General features: G+C 38.8%; 6 protein-coding genes, 1 long non-coding RNA gene and 2 other non-coding genes across 14 annotated transcripts; 5 read left to right on the top strand and 4 right to left on the bottom strand.

Moving 5' to 3' along the window:
- Positions 1-20: 20 nt before the first annotated feature.
- Positions 21-6,419, top strand: LOC108605573 (transcription factor kayak). 3 transcript variants are annotated; one of them, XM_017995341.2, is made up of 2 exons: positions 21-458; positions 4,013-6,419. In XM_017995341.2, exon 2 carries the CDS (start codon positions 4,130-4,132, stop codon positions 5,828-5,830), a length of 1,701 nt encoding a protein of 566 aa, XP_017850830.1. In that variant the 5' UTR covers positions 21-458; positions 4,013-4,129; the 3' UTR covers positions 5,831-6,419. The 3 variants fall into 3 exon arrangements, with proteins under 3 accessions (XP_017850830.1, XP_017850832.1, XP_017850831.1); XM_017995343.2 differs by lacking the exon at positions 21-458 and adding an exon at positions 3,022-3,317; XM_017995342.2 differs by lacking the exon at positions 21-458 and adding an exon at positions 3,374-3,440.
- Positions 6,420-8,259: 1,840 nt separating this feature from the next.
- On the top strand, positions 8,260-9,528 carry LOC108605821 (putative ribosome-binding factor A, mitochondrial). Its single transcript, XM_017995627.1, has one exon. It carries the CDS (start codon positions 8,275-8,277, stop codon positions 9,457-9,459), a length of 1,185 nt encoding a protein of 394 aa, XP_017851116.1. The 5' UTR covers positions 8,260-8,274; the 3' UTR covers positions 9,460-9,528.
- A 152-nt stretch (positions 9,529-9,680) lies between these two features.
- LOC108605631 lies at positions 9,681-10,298 on the bottom strand. Its single transcript, XR_001915388.1, has 2 exons — positions 10,031-10,298; positions 9,681-9,808 (listed from the first exon to the last, which is right to left on the bottom strand). It is a non-coding gene; the product is annotated as an uncharacterized LOC108605631 (long non-coding RNA).
- Positions 9,898-9,974, bottom strand: LOC117134971. Its single transcript, XR_004458939.1, has one exon. It is a non-coding gene; the product is annotated as a small nucleolar RNA Me28S-Am982 (small nucleolar RNA).
- Positions 10,299-10,486: 188 nt separating the features above from the next.
- On the bottom strand, positions 10,487-11,601 carry LOC108605630 (60S acidic ribosomal protein P2). Its single transcript, XM_017995413.1, has 3 exons — positions 11,493-11,601; positions 10,878-11,305; positions 10,487-10,640 (listed from the first exon to the last, which is right to left on the bottom strand). The coding sequence occupies exon 2, from the start codon at positions 11,302-11,304 to the stop codon at positions 10,960-10,962; it is 345 nt and encodes a 114-aa protein (XP_017850902.1). The 5' UTR covers position 11,305; positions 11,493-11,601; the 3' UTR covers positions 10,487-10,640; positions 10,878-10,959.
- Positions 10,732-10,807, bottom strand: LOC117134970. Its single transcript, XR_004458938.1, has one exon. It is a non-coding gene; the product is annotated as a small nucleolar RNA Me28S-Am982 (small nucleolar RNA).
- A 237-nt stretch (positions 11,602-11,838) lies between the features above and the next one.
- Positions 11,839-14,241, top strand: LOC108605603 (cell wall integrity and stress response component 3). 3 transcript variants are annotated; one of them, XR_001915385.1, is made up of 3 exons: positions 11,839-12,028; positions 12,086-13,163; positions 13,224-14,241. XR_001915385.1 is itself a non-coding variant. In XM_017995380.1 (2 exons), the coding sequence occupies exon 2, from the start codon at positions 12,091-12,093 to the stop codon at positions 13,072-13,074; it is 984 nt and encodes a 327-aa protein (XP_017850869.1). In that variant the 5' UTR covers positions 11,839-12,028; positions 12,086-12,090; the 3' UTR covers positions 13,075-14,241. The 3 variants fall into 3 exon arrangements, 1 of the variants encoding a protein (XP_017850869.1); XR_001915386.1 differs by having other exon boundaries at positions 12,086-13,169; XM_017995380.1 differs by having other exon boundaries at positions 12,086-14,241.
- Positions 14,242-15,576: 1,335 nt separating this feature from the next.
- LOC108607277 (band 7 protein AGAP004871) lies at positions 15,577-19,377 on the top strand. 2 transcript variants are annotated; one of them, XM_017997972.2, is made up of 3 exons: positions 15,577-15,733; positions 17,588-18,104; positions 18,162-19,377. In XM_017997972.2, the coding sequence occupies exons 1-3, from the start codon at positions 15,577-15,579 to the stop codon at positions 18,520-18,522; spliced, it is 1,035 nt and encodes a 344-aa protein (XP_017853461.1). In that variant the 3' UTR covers positions 18,523-19,377. The 2 variants fall into 2 exon arrangements, with proteins under 2 accessions (XP_017853461.1, XP_017853462.1); XM_017997973.1 differs by lacking the exon at positions 15,577-15,733 and adding an exon at positions 15,754-15,771.
- On the top strand, positions 19,372-20,604 carry LOC108607279. The gene is made up of 2 exons (XM_017997974.1): positions 19,372-19,457; positions 19,508-20,604. Exons 1-2 carry the CDS (start codon positions 19,452-19,454, stop codon positions 20,429-20,431), a joined length of 930 nt encoding a protein of 309 aa, XP_017853463.1. The 5' UTR covers positions 19,372-19,451; the 3' UTR covers positions 20,432-20,604.
- The last annotated feature ends 524 nt before the right edge of the window (positions 20,605-21,128 follow it).

Below are 21,128 nucleotides of genomic sequence, written 5' to 3'. Positions count from 1 at the left end.
GAGTGTACAGTAATAGAGTATTGTTAATTAATTGTTACATTTATTGTTAAATTACACTGGGATTGCTGAAGTTGCATGCGCTTTTATTCACCCCCTACCTATTACATTCAGTCGATGTTTAAACAAAACACGCGCGTTGCGCGTCTTTGCGAAACATATTCAAAAGTTGTTTGCTGTTTTGTGTGTGTGAATGTGTGTGTATTCATACATGTATGTGCGTCTATGCTCGCTTTATTAAACATTAACATTGCGGAAAATCAATACGTGAGTGGAATGATTTTGTTTGTGTGTGCGCGCAACGTGCAACGCTACTGTATGTTTTTTGTTTAATCAAGAACAACAACAACAAGGAAAGCAACTAAATAAAATAGAGCGCGAGTCACAACAGGATAACGTACGTCAAAAGCCGAGTGTGGTCTAAACGCCTTCAGCAAACGATATACGGTCAGCAAATCAAGGTAATAGAAAATAAATATATGCAAGTGTATTTGTGCATCCTTGCAACTAAATATAAACAGTCTGATATATGGTTGCCACAAATAAATAAATCGCAGAAAATGAAGCAGTTGCTTGACTCTGTGTGTGTGTGTGTTGTGAGCTGTATTTTGTTTTGTTGTTTATTTTGTTTTATAATTGTCGCCTTTGTCTCCAACTTCAGTTCAACAAGCTAAATATGCATAATTTGTTTTTTTTTTTTTTTTGTTGGCCTGACGCTTGCCCGCCCGGCTTCTTGTTCGCTTGCTCGACTCTTTTTCTCTTGTGATTTATTTTATCCACACAGATACACGCACACAGATTCACTCATAGTGTATGCATGTGTACATATAAATATGAACATAAATGAAGCGCTGCTGCTATATTCTCCGCTTCCTTTTGCTGTCTTCGATTTTGTTGTTGTTTTTTTTTTGTTCACTCCTTAAACAAAACGTGCTAGCGTGCGAGAGAATCTGAGAGAGAGTAAGAGCATACACGATACTCACAGTTGCTCTCCTGCAGAGTTTTCGCAAATGAACATTTCTGATTGGAATATGCGGCAACAACACTAAACAATATGTGAATATACATATATATATGCATACATATATGTATGTATAGTTTATCTTCAAGTAGCACTTACAGCTATTGTTTATGTGTCTTGTTTTGTTAAATATGCATGTCCAAGCCAAGGTCATAGTACAATTTCCTTTTGACGTTTCAAACAATGTTAAAGTATTTGTTGCACATACATACATACATATGTATATATGTATATATATATGCATACATAAATAATTTTGTTTATCAGACATGAATACAAAAAATTTTTAAAGTTTTTGTTCATAAAAAAAATTACTTAACTTTAATTTTTTATATTTATTTATTTAATGTTTTCAAAATTTCCAAACAGATTGGCAGCCCCAAAGACTGCGCGCTTAGCTTCTGAATTTAAATTAAAAATGTCCCATATGCATATACAATTACAATTAAAATTATTTTCATACACCCATACATGCATGTGCTTGTATTTCTCCTTGTGTGTGTGCCAAAATTAAAACAAGTTTTCAACCCCTCCAATTATTTAAATGCTGCTGCAAATATTACAACTTCTTCATTGTTGTTGTTGCTGTTGGCTTTTAATGCTATTTTTGTGTTACAGTCCCCCTTTGTGTTGTCGCCACGTCGTCGTCTTCTACACACAGACACACACACACGTATACATACATACATATATATATATGTATATTTAATTCATTTTTATTGTTGTTTCCTTTTTTGCTGGAAAATTTAGTTGTTTTTATTGCTGCTGCCAATTTTTGCTGTGGTCTCCTTGTGTTTTGCTGCAAGAGACTTGACAAGTTTGCGCTCTTCACGTTCTCTTGGCTGTGTGTGTGTGTGTGTTTGTGTATGTGTGTATTCCTCTCTCTGTGGCAAAATACAAGGAGCAACATTTCTGGTTCTTGCTTTTGCACTATTTTCGCACCAATTGCGAATTTACTGCAAGTGTTGTTGCAAAATATAAATTCATATATAGATACTAAACATAAAAATAAAAATAGTTGCTTACTTTTTAGAATTGCTGAGTAGATTTATATATTTAAGTATTTCTTCAATTACATATTGAATATCATATTTTATTAAATTTCCAATTGGGAAACTTAATGTCAAGCAGATTTGCTCTCTCTTCCGCGCACTCTCTTTCTTACATACTCGCTCAACAACAAACAGTCTTGTTTCAGACGGTTGTGTTTTTTCGCTTCTCCTTTTTGTTTAAAATACTTTGCATCCCTTTCATTTTGTTAGCTTCTGCCTTGCATCGCATTTAGACATTTTATTTAATGTTCTTCGCGCTGCACACTGTGCGTCTATTAGTTAGTTTTCATCTTTAAATAGTGTGACAATACTACTAAACAGGTGAAAATTAATTGGACATTTGGCCATTCAAAGAAATAGTTAATAAACCAAGAAAATGATTTAATATTCAATTCAAGAAAGAATGCAAAAAAAAACAAACATGATTAAAATTTTTAATTATTTAACACAAAGCTTGAACCACTGTGCAACTTCCTTTGCTCAGTTTCCTTAATGCGCAAAATCGCTCTCTTTCTCGCCCTGTTTACATGTTCTCGTGTGTGAGTGCGTATGTGTGAGCTAGTACCATGCTCCCTTGTTTTTTGTTGTTCCTGCTTTGCACGCTGCTTCCTTGCTGCGTTTGTACAATTTCGTAAAATGCTAAAGTAAAGTGCTCAAAATTGTTCTGCTCTGCACTTCTTCCACCTTTCCCTTGCATCGTTTTTCGCCCTCAACTGGTCCGCTCTCTTTATCTTGCTCTCAAAACATTGGCCTGCTATGCTGGGCCTGCAGCAACAACATAACAGGCGTCAGCAGGCTATGTGTAAATGTATGGTATGTGTGTGTGTTGCGGTTTCTGTTTCGTTTGCTTGTGTGTGTGTGTGTGTGTTCGCTTTCCTGGGGCTTGCTTGCTCCGTTGTCGTCGGCGGCGGCGTTGGTTGTTGTTATGCTTGATTTTTATTACTTTACTTTTTCAGTATAATTCTTTGTCTTTTGGCGTTTGTTTAATGCAAAAAGAAAAAAAAAACAAAAAACCAAGAACCAGCAGCACTCATACAAGCACAATCGCTACTCGCACACACACACACACACACATTTATAAACACTTATACAATTGAGATACCAAAAAGGAAGAAGCACAGACAGGAGTCTGTACAAAATATAAAAAATTTTTGCGCAACGCTTGTATTCACATTTGCAAAAAGGCGAGAAGACAGCGACATTTAACAAAAGAGAGAGAGGCGACCAAAAGAAAATTTATAAATTGCGTGCGTGCATAAAAGAAAAACTATATTTTTAAATTATTCTTTTAGTTTGCATTTGGCGCTCGCTTATTGTTGGTGATTTTAACGTTCGATGTACCAACGATAAAAACAACGACAGAAACACGAGTATTGTTTTAATTAAATAAGAAATTTACAAATTAACACACTTGTGTTTGCGTTTTAATGTGAATGTATAAAATTAATGTGAATCAAGTGCATAAACTGTTGAGTGATAAATGATTCAAATGAGTTGAGAAGCTCTTTTGATGCTGAATAAATCTAGTGAATCAATAAAAAAATGTTTTTAAAATACGCACTTAAGTCAAAAGAAAAGTTGCTTCCATTCTTTAAGGGACTAATTTGCAAATGAGTTAGCAATGACTCGTTTTGAAAATGTATATCAATAATAATAATAGAGATTTATTATTGAATCAAAGAGTTTATCTGTGCGTCATTAAATAAGCAACATAAATTGAAAGAAACAAATCAATTCCATCAGCATTTGATTATTAAATATTCAAGGCAATAATGTACACGAATGTTTTGATTGTGATTTAATATTGAAGGCAATATACCATATATGAGTGTTTTTAGAAAACTATAAAAGAATTAATTTTCGAGTGTATTTATAATATTTTTAAAATAGCCTAAATATTCATTTGAGTTATTCATAAATTTGTACTCGCATTTATTTGCAGGAAACAAATCCGCACTACAGTACATTGAGCTTCCATTATTGGCTTCCATTGAAGTTCGAGTTGAGAGCCAGAGTAAAGGCTTCGACTTGGGCGCGTGACAGTTAAAAAGGCAATAAGATGAGCGCCGCCACCACACAAGAGTTTTGCGTTCGCTGGAACAGCCACCTGGGGAGCATTGGAGCGGCCTTTCCACAGCTATTGGCTGGTCAAAGATTCGTGGATGTGACGCTTGCCTGCGAGGGACATCAGGTGCATTGCCATCGCCTGGTATTAGCCGCGTGTTCCACTTACTTTGAGGCAATTCTTGCCGAGAATCCCTGCAAGCATCCAGTGATCATATTGCCCAGTGAGATTAAGCTATGGGAAATACAAGCGCTCGTCGACTTCATGTACAAGGGCGAGGTAAATGTAACGCAGGCGGGACTTGGTCAGCTGCTGCGTTGCGCCGAGCAGCTGCGCATCCGTGGACTGTATGGCTCCGAGGCAGCTATCAACTACAAACAGCTGCAGCAAATGCGACTAGATGCTGGTGTCAGCGCCGTCGCCGCCACAGCGCTGGATAGCACATCGCCAGTGAAGCAAGACCATCAGCAGCAGCAGCAACAACAACAACAACAACAACAGCAGCGGTTGGAGAACGCGGAGACGGATGATACGGCCACAAACTCTACGACATCGACAACAACCGCTAGTACAACGGCATTGTCTGCCAAACAACAGCAACAGTTGCTGTTGCAACAACAGCAACAACAACAACAGCAGCAGCAGCAGCAGCAACAACAGTTGCAGCCAAAGCGACAGCCAAACGGCAATAATGCGCTGCAGCTACAGTTGTTGCAACAACAGCAGCAGCAGCAAGTGCAGCAACCACATACGAATGCCAACTCATCAACCGCCGCTTCCAATAACTCGAATGCGCCCACAGAAGACGACTCTGGGGATGATACCAACTGCAACAATTGGAACGCTTTCAGTGAACACTATGAAGACTTTGCCGGCGTAAACAACAACAAGCTCAATGCACAGATCATGCAACAGCAGCAGCTACAACAGCAACAACAACAGCTGCAGCAACAATTGGATTCGACCATCGAGGATGATCACAACTATGTGGCTGCGCATGATGAGGACAATGATAGCAGTGGCGGCTTTATGGGCAATGCGGTCAACAACAGCGTCGCGCAGCTCAGCATGGAGTCGGACCTAGACACCTCAGCCAATACATCGGGCTCCTCCTTAATGCACAGCTCCATTGATGGTTACACCTCGTATAAGCGCGTGCGACGCTCAGAGGCTTCGCTGGCACAGGCAGCCAAGTGTGTGTCCAAAGGCGAAACCTTTCAAACGGTTAGCAACATGTTCAACATACCCGTGTCCACCATACGCTTCTATATGGCGCGCAAAGGCATCTTGCCCAAGCGCAAGCGTGGCCGTGGCGCCTCCCATGCTGGCGGCACCATTACCACAACGAACAGCGTCACCGGTGGCAACGGTTCAGCAACAGCACAAGCAGCAGCAGCCGCCGCAGCGGCAGCGGCAACTATGGCAGCCGCCACCACATTGGGCAGCCTATCGACAGCGGGTGCGCATCACTTGCCCCATCATTTACCACTGGATGCCATGCAGTTGAAGCGACTAACAAACGCTACCAGCGGTGCCAGCAGTCCCACAGCTGCGGCCGCAGCAGCGGCTGCACTTGTGGCAGCCTCATCGCCTAGCCTGGAGGTGGCCACAGCTGCAGGCGTACCCTTCCATCTACTCAGCGATGCGGCTGCCTTCAAGCTAAGCGAGCAGCAACAGCAGGCGCATATAATCTAACCATGAGGTCGCCTATTGCGCTGCCACTAGATCGCAGCCACGACACAAACACACGCAACAGAAAGAGATAGATAGAGAGAAAGAAAGAGAGAGAAAGAGAGAGAGAGTAGCAGCAAACGCCTCCCAGCATTTTGGACAGTGTGCAGTGGACAATCTTAAGGCACTTTCCACAAACTTAACTCAACTCACGCGCTTTTAAAGCCACAGTAAATGATAATATACAATATATACATACATATAGTATATAATATATAAAGCAATGTAAGCCAGCTGTTCCTGTTACGAACTGTATTGCTGTAGCTGCCAGCAGTTGATGAAAGCTTATATATACATATAAATTTAATGTTTAGATCTACATATATATTTAATGTAATGGATATATATTTGATTTTAAGGTTTTTTGGCTTTAGTCAGCTAAGTGTGTACTTTAGCAAGCGATTCAATTTGCGCGCATTGCTTAGAAGATCTAGCGTTAGTTTTAACTTATATACATACAACATACACATATATACAACATATATATTTGTAATACATGACTTTTTTCATGTAGCCAAAACCGTCAACTCAATTTCAAAATTATTTTTTTTTAGAATGCCTAAGCACTTCGAATGAGTCTGTTTAATTTTAATTTTTTTTAAATGCACTTGGCACAAAATATATAAGTTATATTTTAAAATACATTTTTTTAATGCTTTACTGTTAAACAAAAGTCATATACCATATAGTATATATAGTTTTAACAACAGAAACAATCATTAGCGCTTAATACAAGCAACACGCAAAACAATTTTATATATTTTCTAAGCTCATCAGGGTCCATTGTGTCATCTAACAAATACATTGATTCTTTTAACTCACTCACTCTCTCTCTCTCTCTCTCTCTCTCAATCTCTATCTGTCACTCATTGTTGCAACAATATCCAAACATTTATTTTTTAATGTGTGCATCATATTTTATTTTTTCTGTTTGTTTATTTGTAAGTTGACAAAAAGACTTGAAAGCGATTCGAATGATTTGATATTTGCATTTAGCTGTGTGGAAGACTTACTCGCGAAAAAGACTTAATTAAGTTGCTTTAATTACTCAAACTTAAGACTTATTACTAGTTTGTGTTTAAACAATTATGTATGCATATTTTACAATATTATGTTCGCCATATCATATCAACTCGCTCCATTTAGTTTTTTTCTTTTTTTCTGAATTCGAAATTATATTTTCAAACTGTACTGACTTCAAAGTTACTCGTTTTATACGTGTATATGCTAGTGCTCAAATGAGTCGCTTTCGTCATGATCTCTTTTATTTTTCGGTAATCTAACTATAATAAAAAAAAAAGAAGAAACTAAACAAGCAAAATATTAATGTAAAATACATAAATAATCGATTTTTTTTTCAAGACAAAAGAAATACCTCGTATACACTGAGCATTATAAGTAAGCCATAACCACCATATACAAGAAAATCATTAACAAATCACACAAGTGCACAGCAGACAAAGTTAATAAACAAATCAAACAATAAACAAAAGCGCCTAACGCTTATTTTACACTTGAAATACATATACATATATAGAAGCAATTTCAAATTATTGTAAAATAAACCCCATAATGTTGTTACAATAGTCACAAATTGAAAGCAAGCGTATATATATTTTTTAAACACATTGTAATATATGAGAACAGATATTAAACAAAACATTACATCATAATAAACAAAAATATGCAGCTTGCTACATACAAAATAATATATTTTTTTTACAAAGCTTTTTTTTGTTTTAGGCTGCTCATTGTAAAAAATAAAACAAAAACGTTAATATGTTGGGAATAATAAATAAATTTAAGAAAATTAAGCAGCCATAATAATTCCCACACATATATGTATTTAACTCAAATGCAAGTATTAAGTAAATCAGACACGTAAACTACAAATTGCAAAACTAAATTAAGAGCTAATTATAAATTAAATAATATAAATTAAACACACGCGAAAATTATGTTAAAACGCGAAACAGTTAAATTTATATAAAAAATAATATTTGCAAGAGAACAAAGCTGAAGCAGATGGTATTTTAAATAAAAACTTGAAAAAACTTAGAACCTTGTTTTTGGATTGAAAATAGAAGTCAATATAGAAATATTTACGTTATCAAGAAATTTCCAAGTTATAACGGAAACTTTGAACTGCCACTGCAACATTACGTAATCAGCTGGTGGTAAGAAGTATCGATACTAGTTGTCGAATAATTGCAGTTAATATAAACTTGCTAATTTATCAGCAACTTAATATTTTAACTCTTAACTTAATTTTTTCACCAATTTTTTCCTTTTTCAAGAGTGAGTTTTTGTTTAACAGAGATTGTAAAACTTATCGATACATCGATTATGCCTGCATATATTATCAATATAAATGTAAACAAATAGAAAGAACTAATTGTGACAAACAAATGTTTCGTAATCGCCTGCTGCCACTGCATCACAGCTTGCAACTGCCATCAGCTACATGCAACTGGACTCGTGGCAAGAGCAGCACCAGCACCGGCAGTTCCAATGTAGCGCGACAAAGCAAAATATTGGGTAAACTGTTTGGTAATCGCGTGGTGGGCACCAAAAGGCGCTGGTATCCTAGCCAAGATGTGAATAGCAGCAGCAGCGGCGGCGGCAGCTATCAGCCACCAAGCGTGGTCTTCCAGGCCTCACAGTTTGGTAAGAGCAACTCGCCTGGTGCCAAGCACAACACACGTCGCATGTCCGTGCTGAATAAACTGTTCATGACGCACATAACCGATCTGTTGGCCACGGGCGAGGCAGCTGAGGCTATACTGGGCCGAGGACTGCAAGTGTCGCGGATAAAAATCTCCTCGGACTTTAGTTGCATTAATGTCTACTGGCTGGGCAGCGGTGAGTTGCTTAATGATACCGCGCTGGAAGGTGAGCTGCAACGTTGCAGTGGTCTTCTACGTCACGAATTGTCGCAGCTGCGGCTCATGGGCGAGGTGCCTCGCATCAAATTCGTACGCGACAAGACTGGCAGCAATATCAACCATGTAGAGGGCATATTGCGCACGCTGGATCTAAAGCCAGCGGAGGAAGAGGCGGAATCGAACGCACAGCAGTTGCAGTCCGACCCAAGCTTTAGCTATGATGTGGCCCAAACAGCCAGACAGGAGTTTTATGGAAATGCAGCAGCACCCGTAGCCACAACCGAGCTGCCTGAGATGCGTCATGATGTGTTAGGTTTGGATCATCGCCGCATTCTGGACAAGATATTAACTAAGATGCGTAAAAGCAAGCAGGCCTGGGAACAGCATGAGCAGCAGCTGCACCAGTCACAACAGCATTGCGAACAGTTGGACTCCCCGGAACTGTTGCGAATACAACAACAAGTGGACGAGCTAAAGGCCACAGAGACTTCCAACAAGTTTGCCACCTTTCTGGCGAAGCGCCGCGAACGCAAGCAGACGCCTGAACGCAAAAAATATCGGCGCGACCAGGAGGATTGGACTGCAGGTAGCGCACTTATAGACCATGATGAGTTGCAGTTGCTGTCGAAAGAACAAAGACATCGCTACACCCAGGAGGACTACATTGTTGAGGAAGAGAAAGACAAACCCAGCCATCGTGGCTCTTAGTTCTAACTAGTGATTGTTCCTGTTTATATCTGTTTTAAATTGAAAAGCTGTAAATAAATGCTATCTGACTGGAAAAGAATGTTTTTAATATTTTGATCAACGTTCATATATTAGCATTAGTATTCAGATTTTTCACCATAGTAAGAATATCTCATTTGTAACTACCCTTATAGAACGTTTTAAAATTTGTTTCTTTAGCTGTGGCAATAATAGGCATTAAATAGAGTTTATTGTCAAATAATTTATTAAAAAACATTAAAATAAATAAATGCTTTCAGTTTAAAAGGTATGGTGTAAAATCAGGGCAGTTTTGTTTCCAAGAAATAAGTCGTTGTAAAGGGCGGCTGTCCTATAATAGAGAGACATGAACATCATTAGCAAAATATACGAATTAAAAGAGGGCATATTGCTTGAGCATTGGAGAAGATGCGTGGTGGCAATGTAATCAGTAAAATTGTATGGCATCAACGTTGTGATCAGTCGAAAGATGGTAATAATTTAGTTCATCATTAAATATTTGCCAGCACGCAGTGTTTCTCTTATAGACTGTTTTCTTTTTGTTTTAACGTACCTCAAAGCCAACAAAAGAAAGCGAAGCTCATGTCGTTATCCTTAGATTTTGACTCCTCTTCTGCTTTTTCTCGCTTCCTGGGGTAGCATCTGGCATTAAGAAAAGCTGCTCGCGTCACTTCTTGGTCTGATCTTGGATGCACTTGAGTTCATTGATCAATCACAAAAGCTGAGAATCGCCTGTACATTGGTATTGGCTGGGTTCCTAGCTTTAACTAGTAATTAATGTTAACAATTAATATATATATATATACATATATATTAAATGTTATCTGATTGAAAAATGTTATACACATACACTCTCATAATAATTACATTTTCAAAATAGTAAAAATATTCTGTAACATGACATCCAGTTAAACAATTTTCTCCTCCATCAATGTGTACTAACTTTCGAGAATGTTTTAGAATTCGTGTAAATAGCACTTTGTAGCTTTTAAAATAAAGAACAATCATATTTTGTACGCATATAAAGTGTAAAAACACGCCAGTTTTATTTCATAGAAATAGGTTTTGAACTTTTCTGCTTAAGTATGTTTGTCAAGATTTGGTAAAAAAAAGTAACAGATATATCAAGCAGGTGTTGCAGATGTTTAATACTGCCGGCTGTCCTGTAGAAGAGAAAAAGACACAGTTAGCAAAACATACGAATTAAAAGAGGACAGAATGCGTGGGAACTAGAGAGGCGAGATACCGATGGCAATGTAGTCAGTAAAATTGTATAGCATCAACGTTGTGATCAGTCGAAAGATGGTAATAATTTAGTTCATCATTAAACAGGTAGGCCAGTCAGCAGCGCTTGCCATCTCTGTACAGCTCTTAGACCCTTTGTTTATGTTTTAACGTACCTCATGTTTGTTTGTTGTTATGTTGGACAGCACATGGTTTTACACTGTTATATACGCAGCGTAAGCCAATAGGAGTTTGGGCTTATTCGAAGAGAGCGAAGCCCATATCGTCATCCTCAGACTCGGACTCCTCTTTCTTCTCCTCCTTCTTGGCTTCCTTCTTGTCGCCACCGGCGGCAGCAGCTGGAGCGCCAGCAGGGGCAGCAGCAGCGGCGGCACCGCCACCAACAGGCATGGAGGAGAGCTTCTCGCGTCCCTCCTTGATCAGATCTTCGATGCTCTTGCCCTTGAGCTCCTTGATCACACGGGTCAGACGCTCAGCGTCAACCTCAATACCAACCGAGCTGAGAATCTTCTCCAGATCGGCATTGGCGGGGCTATCTTGTCCACCGAGGACAGCCAACAGGTATGCAGCCACGTAACGCATGCTGGAAACACACAAGCACAAAAAAAATAAATAAACAGTAAAAAAAAAATCATTCATAAGACATATGAATGTTTATAATCCATTGATATCTTTAACATCAAATGCTCTTTGCATTTAGTAAATAGTTCAAACGTTTTCATATTGTTTATTACACAGTTATTTACTATTTTTGTATCACTTTTGCTTACTTTAAGTCTTGAGTTTTTGACACGAAACGTGAAATGCACGAAAACACAACTTTCGCCTAGGAGACCTTTAAACGAAAAGAACTCTGCTTCGTTTTGACACAAGCAAGTCACTTCCTGCTAGGGTTGCTGTAAGCTATGACATCTGACAGTCTCTGCAACCCTGCAGCTTGAAGTAGATGGCGCTTTACGCACAGTGTTGTATTTAGGCGATTTACGTATAGCACTTATCGATTTTTTTTCACAATGCTGGTATATTTATACTAAGGTGAGCAGCACTTGTTTTGTAGATTTTCTTTCAATGAATAGCCGACTTGTTAATATTACTCAAAATATTTTTAAATTTCATTGCAATAAGTGGACATAAGCTACATATGTTTTCTAAATTTAAAGTTCCCGCTGCTTGCATTTTTTGGTATATTTTTGGGCAAATTTTACGGTAAAATACCTAACCTTGAGCGTTGCTGGTCACACTGCAAGTAAATGGCCCAGAAAGAGAGAGAGAGAGGGATTCCAAAATAAAAACAGCAAATAAAATTGTAATAAATTTACTCCCAATTTAAGAAACAACAGCACTATTTTCAGTCTATTTTCAGACAAAATGAACGTGCTTCCGGTGCTGTTGCTGCTTCTGCTAGTAGCTGGAAATTCAAGTGCAGGCGCAGATGTAAAGACCCACAATGCGACAATCAATGGAACGACAGCGGGGCCAATTGCAGTTTCAGGTGCAGATGCAGGTTCACGTACTGTTATTCAAATAGACACTAGCCAAACTCAAGTGAAATTGACAAACTTTACGGAGCTAACTAAGCAGTTAGAGGCTGACATAAAGAACACAACGATGGAGCATGCAACAAAACTGACACGGAAGGTTACCAACACGGATACGGTGCAGGCGCCGTTAAACGTGACTTTAACATCAGCAACAACTGTAAAGCCCAGTTTGGGAGCTAATGCGACTGTTAGCAAAACGGTCAATGAAGGCAAGTTGCTAGCTCCTGGCGTATTGCAAAGTGATATAAACAATAACAACAAATTAAAGAAGAAGACCAATAGTAAAATGACTGCAACTCAAACAGTTGGTGACAATGGCGCCGCCAGCAACAAAAGCAACAGCAGCATCGGTTCAATTAACAGTAACGTCAGCACTACTACAACAACATCTAGTACTTCTCCTACAACAAGCACAAGTACAACATCAACGACTACGACTAGTACCACTACAACAACAACAACGACAACCACTACAACGACGCCACGTCCCACAAAGCCCAAGATAACGTATAGCACATCGGAGCATAAGGAATGGGAAAAAGATATTTATCTGAAGGCAGCCACAGCGGGCAGTAATGCAGCTTCGCCTTTGCTGCCAGAGCCAGAACCACCAATGGTGCAGCCCTCACAGGAGCTAAGCATGGCCCATCATGGCGACAACGAGTTCATAGTGCCAATTATCACCATTATGCTTGTGGTGCCGCTGGTTATATTTGCCTTTATATTTGTGTACAGACGCTTTCGCGATTTGTGGAGCACCCGCCACTACAGACGCATGGACTTTCTGGTGGATGGCATGTACAATGATTGACGAAGGCGCCAGCATCAGCAGCTGGGTGGCGGTGTATGCGGTGGTGCTGCCAATGGCGTTACTAACAGGCGTAGGCTATAATGCAAAAAGTCTCCGTAAACAAGCGCATTTAATTGATTATTAATTGCTTAAGTTGATTTTGTTTTTAGTTTGTTTGTTTCTCTTGCATAAAATGCAAACTGGAGAGCGGGAAGTGGCAACCAGCGGACATGAACTGGAAACGTGCATACAAACACACACACACACACACACACACACACACACACACACACAGGGAGAGAGTAAAAGAGATGGCACTATGTTGCGAGCTAAATATACACATTGATCAGTCAATTAAACAAAAATTATTAAACAAAATTGAAAGAGAGAGAGAGAGAGAGAGAAAAGAGAAACAAAATATTGTACTATTTGCATATACACTTATGTATATAAATATGTGTAATGTATTAGCTTTAAAGCGCAATTAATTGTTAAGCATATTTCAAAGCGGCCAAATTGATTTTTATATAAGCCAAAACATACAAAAGAAATTAAAGCGCAAGATATTAATTTTGTATAATGCATAGTTTTTCAAATTCGGAAAAATGTATTTAAAATTTAATTTAAGCAAACACACACACACTCACACAGCCGTTTGTAGTTATGCGGCGACCAAAATTGTTGGAAACAATTGAAAAAGAAAAATCACTTGAAGCGCAATTAGCAATCAATCATGAAATTACTTTACAATATCTATTATATATATATATATACCTATGTAAACTATATACTCTATATACTTATAGCTATGTATAACCATAATGTGCCTTACAAACTCAGCTCTTAATAATGCTGTATTCCCCATATACATACATATGTTATATATTACGATATAACACACACTAAGTAGCGGCAGCCAACAAAATCTGTAAGACTTGCAAAGCTCGCTAAATAGGCATTTAGTAAAACGCCCCATTAAACAATAAACACCAAGCAATACAAAGAGCGAAAGCAACAACAACATTAAAGCAACTTACCAAAAATAATAATAGTTTTTGGAATAGCCTGCAGTAAATTAAAAAAAAATTAAATACACAGAACGTAGCGCGCATTAATTGCACAACGATTTGTTAAAAACAAAACAATTACAATAAAGCAAATGCAGTGTAGCCCATAAAAATTCAATAAGAAATTTTATATTACATACTTTTTGAAAACACATGCTTCGAGCAATAATATATTAGATGCTGTACAATTATATATATATGAATTGTACGTTTAATAAGTCCCAAGTAAATTGCATTTATATTGCTTAAAAATTATTTAATAACGAATCAAATCAAAATTTTCTTCGATTCCAATTAGTTTGTAAATAATTATAATTCGTCAATAATTAGTAAATAAAAATTGCCAATTTTTTTTAGGTTCTACTTGATTATTTTTGGAATCTATTATATCCATTTGGTATTTATATGCTTTATAATTAATATCAGTATTCCTCTCCTACTTATTATTGAAGATCTCCTATTATTTGAAGATCTCTTGTAGTACTAGCTTGCTCCTGATTAAAGATTATGGGCGGCCAAGAAATTGCGGAAATCAAATCGAAATCCAATATTCCTTTCGTTGATCTGTAATTAATAAAATCTACGCACATATTAAAGATTTTATTTGTATGGGCCTATGATTTTTTAGATGTATGCCATATGAGAAGAGATTTTGATTTCTGATGATTTATGATGAGCACGATGCCAGATTTATATTTATTTTATATGATTTATAGGCAGTCACACCTGAGCATAAGATTTGAGTGTGCTATTCATTTGTTTATGAGGCTTTTAAAGGGACTGGTAACTAGAAGTTGAGTGAAGTATTATAATTTATTTTGATTATTTTTGGCAGCGCTGTTGTCAAATTATTTAAAAGTTTTGACCTGTTGTCGCCAATAGATCACTAGCGGCGGCTGCTGCCAGCAATAAGATAAATCTTCAGCAACTTGCAACAACAAGGTGCAGACACACACACACACACACACACACACACATACACACATGCATATATGCATATGTAGATGGGGTAGAATAGAGCAGCTGTTTTTGAGTTAGTTTGTTTGCTGAAGTGGTTTATAATTTATCTGCATCTCCATGGGCTGTCTATAGTGCGTACGTTTCTAATAATCTAAACAAAAAGCAATGAAAACAAAACAAAACAGAGCAGAAGCATATAAATGAAGCAGCAAACGATCAGCAGCGAGTCTGCTCGTGTGTCTTTGGATTTACTACGGAATTAGGCAAACGGATGCGCGGGCAGCAAGACGCCGTAATCGGCAATGTGTGAAATGAGACGAGCAACTGCCTCGTGGTCTGCGTTCTTGTTTTTTTTTTGCTTTCTTGTTTGTGCTCATTCAAAAACGTGCGCTGAACGCGTGCAGTGCTCATCCGTGCGCCTCGACTTCAAACGTGTACTTTAGCCGTAGCCGTAGCCGTAGCCGTAGCCGTAGCCGTAGCCGCAGCCGTAATAGCCATGCATCCTGCTTCGCCGCATCAGCATCGCGCCCGCCTCAATGTCAGCAATGCCGCAGGCCAAACCCAAAGCTCCAACCTGTTGCACACACCCGCGCAACAACAACACACAGTGCAGATAAATCCAACCAGCCATACCTATCAGGGTCTGAAAACATGTAAGCAATCAGAAAAGTGTATCTAGCATAAGAGGAAGGTAGTGCTGATTTAATTCTTAATAGAATGCATTTTTTTTCACTGTGCATCCAAGATCAATGTCTATAGCTATTGCTACACTTTATAGGCAGATAGTGTTTTTTATAGTCTACCCTCGAAATGTTTATTAAAGGAATAAGTTTGAAGTTTGCCTGCACAATTGTTGGACACACAATGTGCCAACAAAATAGTGTAACTTAAATTTGGAATGGATGATTATTTGCTATGAATGGAATGCTATGATTAGGAGGTGATGAGTTGAGTCGTTACAGCCAAGTCTGTCAGACAGACGTCTGTCCTAACAATTAGATTTAATTTAGTTTATTATTATTATCTTTTTTTTTATTATTAATATGTTATATGTATTTCATATTATAATTTGTAACATATATTCTATAGACTTTGTTGAATTGTTCTGTTATTATTCTGTTATTCTTACTGCTTAATATCCACATGAAGTATTATTGCTATATGAAGTATATGCTGGGTATATCGTAAGTCCACAGCAGACAAACATGGCCGTGTTCTATATACCGAATTTTCAAACTTTTACAGCAGCGCATGCATTCAACATTAAATACAGTTTTATGCGTTTGAAAATCATAATTCAAGCGTAAAATAAAAATCAATCTGTTGGGCATACATGTACATACGATATGCCAAGAGAAATGATTCATAATGCAAACTATGGATGGGCACCAGTTTTGGCATATTGAATTGTATATCGACCACCTATGCAGTATGCAATATAAACTGTTTGGCTGACAAGTAAAAATAAATAGTGCTACGATCACTGAGACGATCGTTTTCATCGACAGAAAAGAAATATTCAAATCGACACGATGCTCAAGCGGAGCATATCCGTGGTACAAATCGTATTGTAGAAAAAAACAAAAACTTATAAGATAAACAAAATTTCAACTGAAAATAAATCCACAGAGCCATAGGCCACATCATATACCGTGCTCTGGTACTAGCACTATGTACATTTGTATGCGTGTACATAAACATTCCATGAATGTACCCAATTGACCCGAACACCCACTAGCCCACTGGTTTGTTTAGTTTGCCCACTAGTTGTTGTATTAGTTATGTCCATAGTAAAAATATATATACATACAATGTGTGTACATAAGCTAGCCTGTGTAAATAGTACAGAAATATACTTTTAGTTATAAACAAATGCCTATAGTCAGTCAACATTGAGTTAAGTGAGTTCTTGTCCATGTGCATTTTATGATCTTCCAGTTTGGCCTTTGTGTTCTATAAGTTTAATGCAAGCGACTTAAATCAATATTTTCATACTCGTTGACTGGCTATAATCAGATTTATCAGCAGTTGTTTGAAATACTCAACTTGTAAGCTTGAATTCAAATATTATCTCTCGATAACTCTTTTTTATGAGCTATCGTAATATTATATTATCGAGCACTTCTATCGAGCTTGCCGAAATCAGTTATAAATAAGTTTATAGCCAATATAGATTAATGCAATGCAATTTCTCAATATATGAATATTTTTACGAAGGAAAGCTCCCAAGTGTTGATTTTGCCTTGATCATCGAATCATCGCTTGACTTGGCACTGGATTCTTGGGAATATTTCGCGCGCTTGCTGAAAATATCTTTCGTTGGCAGTCGTGCGTGCTGGAACAAGTGCCAGACTGCCATAGTGCCAAATTGCCATATTGCCATATTGCCAAAGTGTTGCAGTCGGTGGCCACGTTGCCATCCACACATGCTTCAATTGCAGTTCAATTGCTTGTGAAATCTAGATTGGAATACTCACCCCCTCTCTCTCTCTCTCTCTCTATTTCAGCTGAGAACGATGACATGGGCTGCGTGGAGCTGCTGGCCACAGCCATATCGGTGCTGCTCATGGTGCTCACCTTTCCCATCTCCGTGTTCATCTGCTTCAAGGTGGTTTCTGAGTATGAGCGTGCGGTTATCTTTCGCATGGGTCGACTTCGGAGTGGCGGCGCGCGTGGTCCAGGCGTCTTCTTTGTGCTGCCCTGTGTGGATGACTATTATCCGGTGGATTTGCGCACTGTATCCTTCGATGTACCACCACAGGAGGTGCTGTCCAAAGACTCGGTCACCGTTACTGTGGACGCTGTTGTCTATTATCGCATTAGTGATCCGCTCAAGGCAGTCATACAGGTGTCCAACTACAGTCACTCCACGCGTCTATTGGCAGCTACCACACTGCGCAATGTGCTCGGCACGCGTAATCTCTCCGAGCTGCTGACCGAACGCGAGACCATTTCACATACTATGCAAATGTCGCTAGACGAGGCAACCGATCCCTGGGGCGTCAAGGTGGAGCGGGTAGAAATGTAAGCTTTGACCAAGGCACACTCTAATGTATGCTTTCATGCTTTAAATCCTTCCAGCAAGGATGTCTCACTGCCTACGGCCCTGCAACGTGCCATGGCCGCCGAGGCAGAGGCAGCTCGAGAGGCCCGCGCCAAAGTAATTGCCGCTGAGGGTGAAATGAAGTCCTCACGAGCGTTGAAAGAAGCCTCCGAGATTATATCGGCCAGTCCATCCGCGTTGCAGCTGCGCTACCTTCAAACCTTGAGCAGCATTTCAGCCGAAAAGAATTCCACCATTATATTTCCGCTGCCCATGGAACTGCTGACGCCTTTTCTGAACTCATCCGCCCAACAGACGGCAGCGAACGCAGCTGCCGCCGCACTGGCCAATGCTAATGCGCTACATCGGCATCAGCATCAGCACCAGCATCATCAGTGACGTTCAATGTCGGTGCTGCAGCCGTACCTGGAAGCGCTGGGACGCTGCGAGCTGCGTCAACAGAATGCTAGCGCTGCTGCTGCCGCTGACGAAGACGACGACATCGTTGGCTATTTGCTGTAAAGTTCAAAAGGGGTTAAGCGTATCTGGTTGTTACGGTTGTAAGGAAGGTTTTTTTTTTTTTTTGTTAATTTTACAAAGTTTTTTTTGAAATCTATAAGGCAGACGAATTCTAAAATGTAAGGCGCTCAGTAAATGTTTCAGGCCAATGCATTACGTTTTTTAAATAGTGTCCTCACTTTAATATCACTGGGCAACAAGAAATGAACTTAGCAAATTTCTTTATGACAAATGTACATATGACCTTCTAAACATTAAAATTCATTTAAGAAAATGTCAATTGTTTCATCGTTTAGTGATATATTTCAATTGTCAAAGATTGATTGCTAGTCAAAACATTTAGATTAAGGATAATTAGCCAGGCTTCAACTTTCAGAAGACAGTCTTCAGATTTCGCCATTAGCTTATGACTGCAACGTTGTTAAAAAATGAAACATCTTAATCCCGATTGTATTGTCACTTTCTGCATAAAGATGATTGTTTGACTAAATCCATCAATATCTTTATACAGTATAATTTTGCTGTGTCCTGATTTTGCCTTAATTCCGAACTTGTTGCCTAGTGTAGTTGGGGAGCTAAATACTAATTTTAGATTTCATAAACCATTACTATATCGCTAAAGTTAATAATAATTTATCAAATGTTGCTTATTCTTTTGACAGACACTTTAGTATAAAATTCAACTACAGTAGGCCTTGCTATAGAAAGTAATAAAACTTTACGAAACGAAGCAGCTGAAGCTGAATATTATATATATTAATATATATAAAAATATATATATTTTTTACAAATAAACGCAAGCAGTCTAAATGAAGGTAAATGCCAATGCGTAGAATTGATTTGATCTTAAAGTTTAACTTTGCAGACAAAGAATAGTGATAAGTGTCTGCACAAGAATCTGGCAGGGATGAGCAGCAAGTTGGACTTCGGTGCATTGGGGACTTTGTTGTTTGAGCCGCGTGTGCCGGGGTGCCAAAAGTCCACGCAAACAAGTCAGTGTAGCGTGCAGCCTGCGGCAGCTGGAGGCGAGCCGGGGAAGGGACGCTCAAAGGCTGCGCTGACTGGAGATCATTCGTCCTTGCGTACAAAGCTCTCGTGCACGCCTGGGAAAAAGAAAGAGGTGAAGGAGGAGCAGCAGCAGCAATCGGGTTCGCCATGTAGTCGTCATCGTCGCCGCCCCATGCGGCAAGAGCGCGATGGAGCGCAGAAGAACCATGTGCTCTTCGTGAACTCCAACTTTGGTCAGTCATCGAGCGCCTTGTGCCAAGTGAAGTCATGCAAGCGCAACTTTATGCACAATCATGACCTGTGCACCACCACCAGCGACAGCTTGAGCATCCGGAGCCGCCAACAGCGCCCAATCAGCAGCAGCAGTGGTGAGAATTTGCGCAAAATGGTGAGCTCACAAATTGCTATGCAGAATGTCCTGCACAAGTCCATGGTGCAGATAAACAAATACTATGATGAGCTGCTCTTGTCAAACTCTGAACTGAAGCTATCCTCACTGGAGCGCATTAGCCGTGGCGCGCAGACAATTGCCGCCGTCCGGCGTGAGTTGAGCCGCAGGCGCGCTTCAGCGAAGTCCGTGTCATCGCCAGGACCTAGCAAGTGCCAAACTGATAACGGCGCTGAGGATATGGTCAACAGCAAGGTGATTGAACCTATGATACGCCGCATACAGCGCATGTATCTGCACAATTTGGTTGATCAAATGGCTATAATCCGCGATCTGGAGCGTGTGCCGAGTCGCGTGCGCGAGGTCTATAAGAGCGCTGGGAAGAAAGAGTAGCTGAAGACCGACAATAGCAAGCTCAAATTATTTAAAGAAATTTGCATAGTTGGGGGAGTTAAGATAAATAATGTAGCTAGAACAATTTCCAGCTTGGTCGTAGCTCTCCATGAGCATTAGAATAGATTGGAATGGCTCGAGTTGAGAATAAATATTTGCTCATAGATGCGAAATACATTTGTTTAACTTGCACACAAATTCAAATATGTATATGCATATATTTATTATTTTATAAATATAATATTTATGAATGTAATAAAATATGTATGTATATAGATATGTATACATGTATCTAAGAAATTATGTTAGTGTAAAACAAAAACAAATGGGCATGAAGTGTATATGGGCTGGGCACCCCTGATATAGATTAAGATTATAAGTATTTTCATACATATTTTCTTATTAATTTTGTATAATGTATAATAGTTGTATTTTATCTTATCTATGATAATAGAATTGAACTTAAATGCATTTGAATCTTAAAGAAAATTAATTAATCAATCAATCGGTGGACTAATCACTGTTAGTTTCATAATATTATATTATTTTTTTAAGGCATGGTATACATTTACTTTTTTATATAATAAAATATTTCACTTTGTAGCATTACCTTGGCCACGCTACGTATACGCAATATGTTTCAAAAATGAGTTCAGATGTTTCATGCAATTCAGACCTTGTGTAAATATTTTTTAAA

Source organism: Drosophila busckii, chromosome X (genome assembly GCF_011750605.1).
Source record: "Drosophila busckii strain San Diego stock center, stock number 13000-0081.31 chromosome X, ASM1175060v1, whole genome shotgun sequence".
NCBI classification, from domain to species: Eukaryota; Metazoa; Arthropoda; class Insecta; order Diptera; family Drosophilidae; genus Drosophila; species Drosophila busckii.
Note: the sequence above shows the minus strand (reverse complement) of the source record. Positions and strands in the feature narration are given on the sequence as shown.

What these genes read in the sequence shown, in the direction of transcription:
- LOC108605573 (XM_017995341.2), top strand. Translation starts at nt 4,130, where the DNA reads ATGAGCGCCGCCACCACACAAGAGTTTTGCGTTCGCTGGAACAGCCAC.
- LOC108605821 (XM_017995627.1), top strand. Translation starts at nt 8,275, where the DNA reads ATGTTTCGTAATCGCCTGCTGCCACTGCATCACAGCTTGCAACTGCCA.
- LOC108605630 (XM_017995413.1), bottom strand. Translation starts at nt 11,304, where the DNA reads ATGCGTTACGTGGCTGCATACCTGTTGGCTGTCCTCGGTGGACAAGAT.
- LOC108605603 (XM_017995380.1), top strand. Translation starts at nt 12,091, where the DNA reads ATGAACGTGCTTCCGGTGCTGTTGCTGCTTCTGCTAGTAGCTGGAAAT.
- LOC108607277 (XM_017997972.2), top strand. Translation starts at nt 15,577, where the DNA reads ATGCATCCTGCTTCGCCGCATCAGCATCGCGCCCGCCTCAATGTCAGC. An exon ending in CTATCAGGGTCTGAAAACAT is followed by an intron (nt 15,734 to 17,587) that starts GTAAGCAATCAG and finishes TCTCTATTTCAG; the next exon opens with CTGAGAACGATGACATGGGC. An exon ending in AAGGTGGAGCGGGTAGAAAT is followed by an intron (nt 18,105 to 18,161) that starts GTAAGCTTTGAC and finishes AAATCCTTCCAG; the next exon opens with CAAGGATGTCTCACTGCCTA.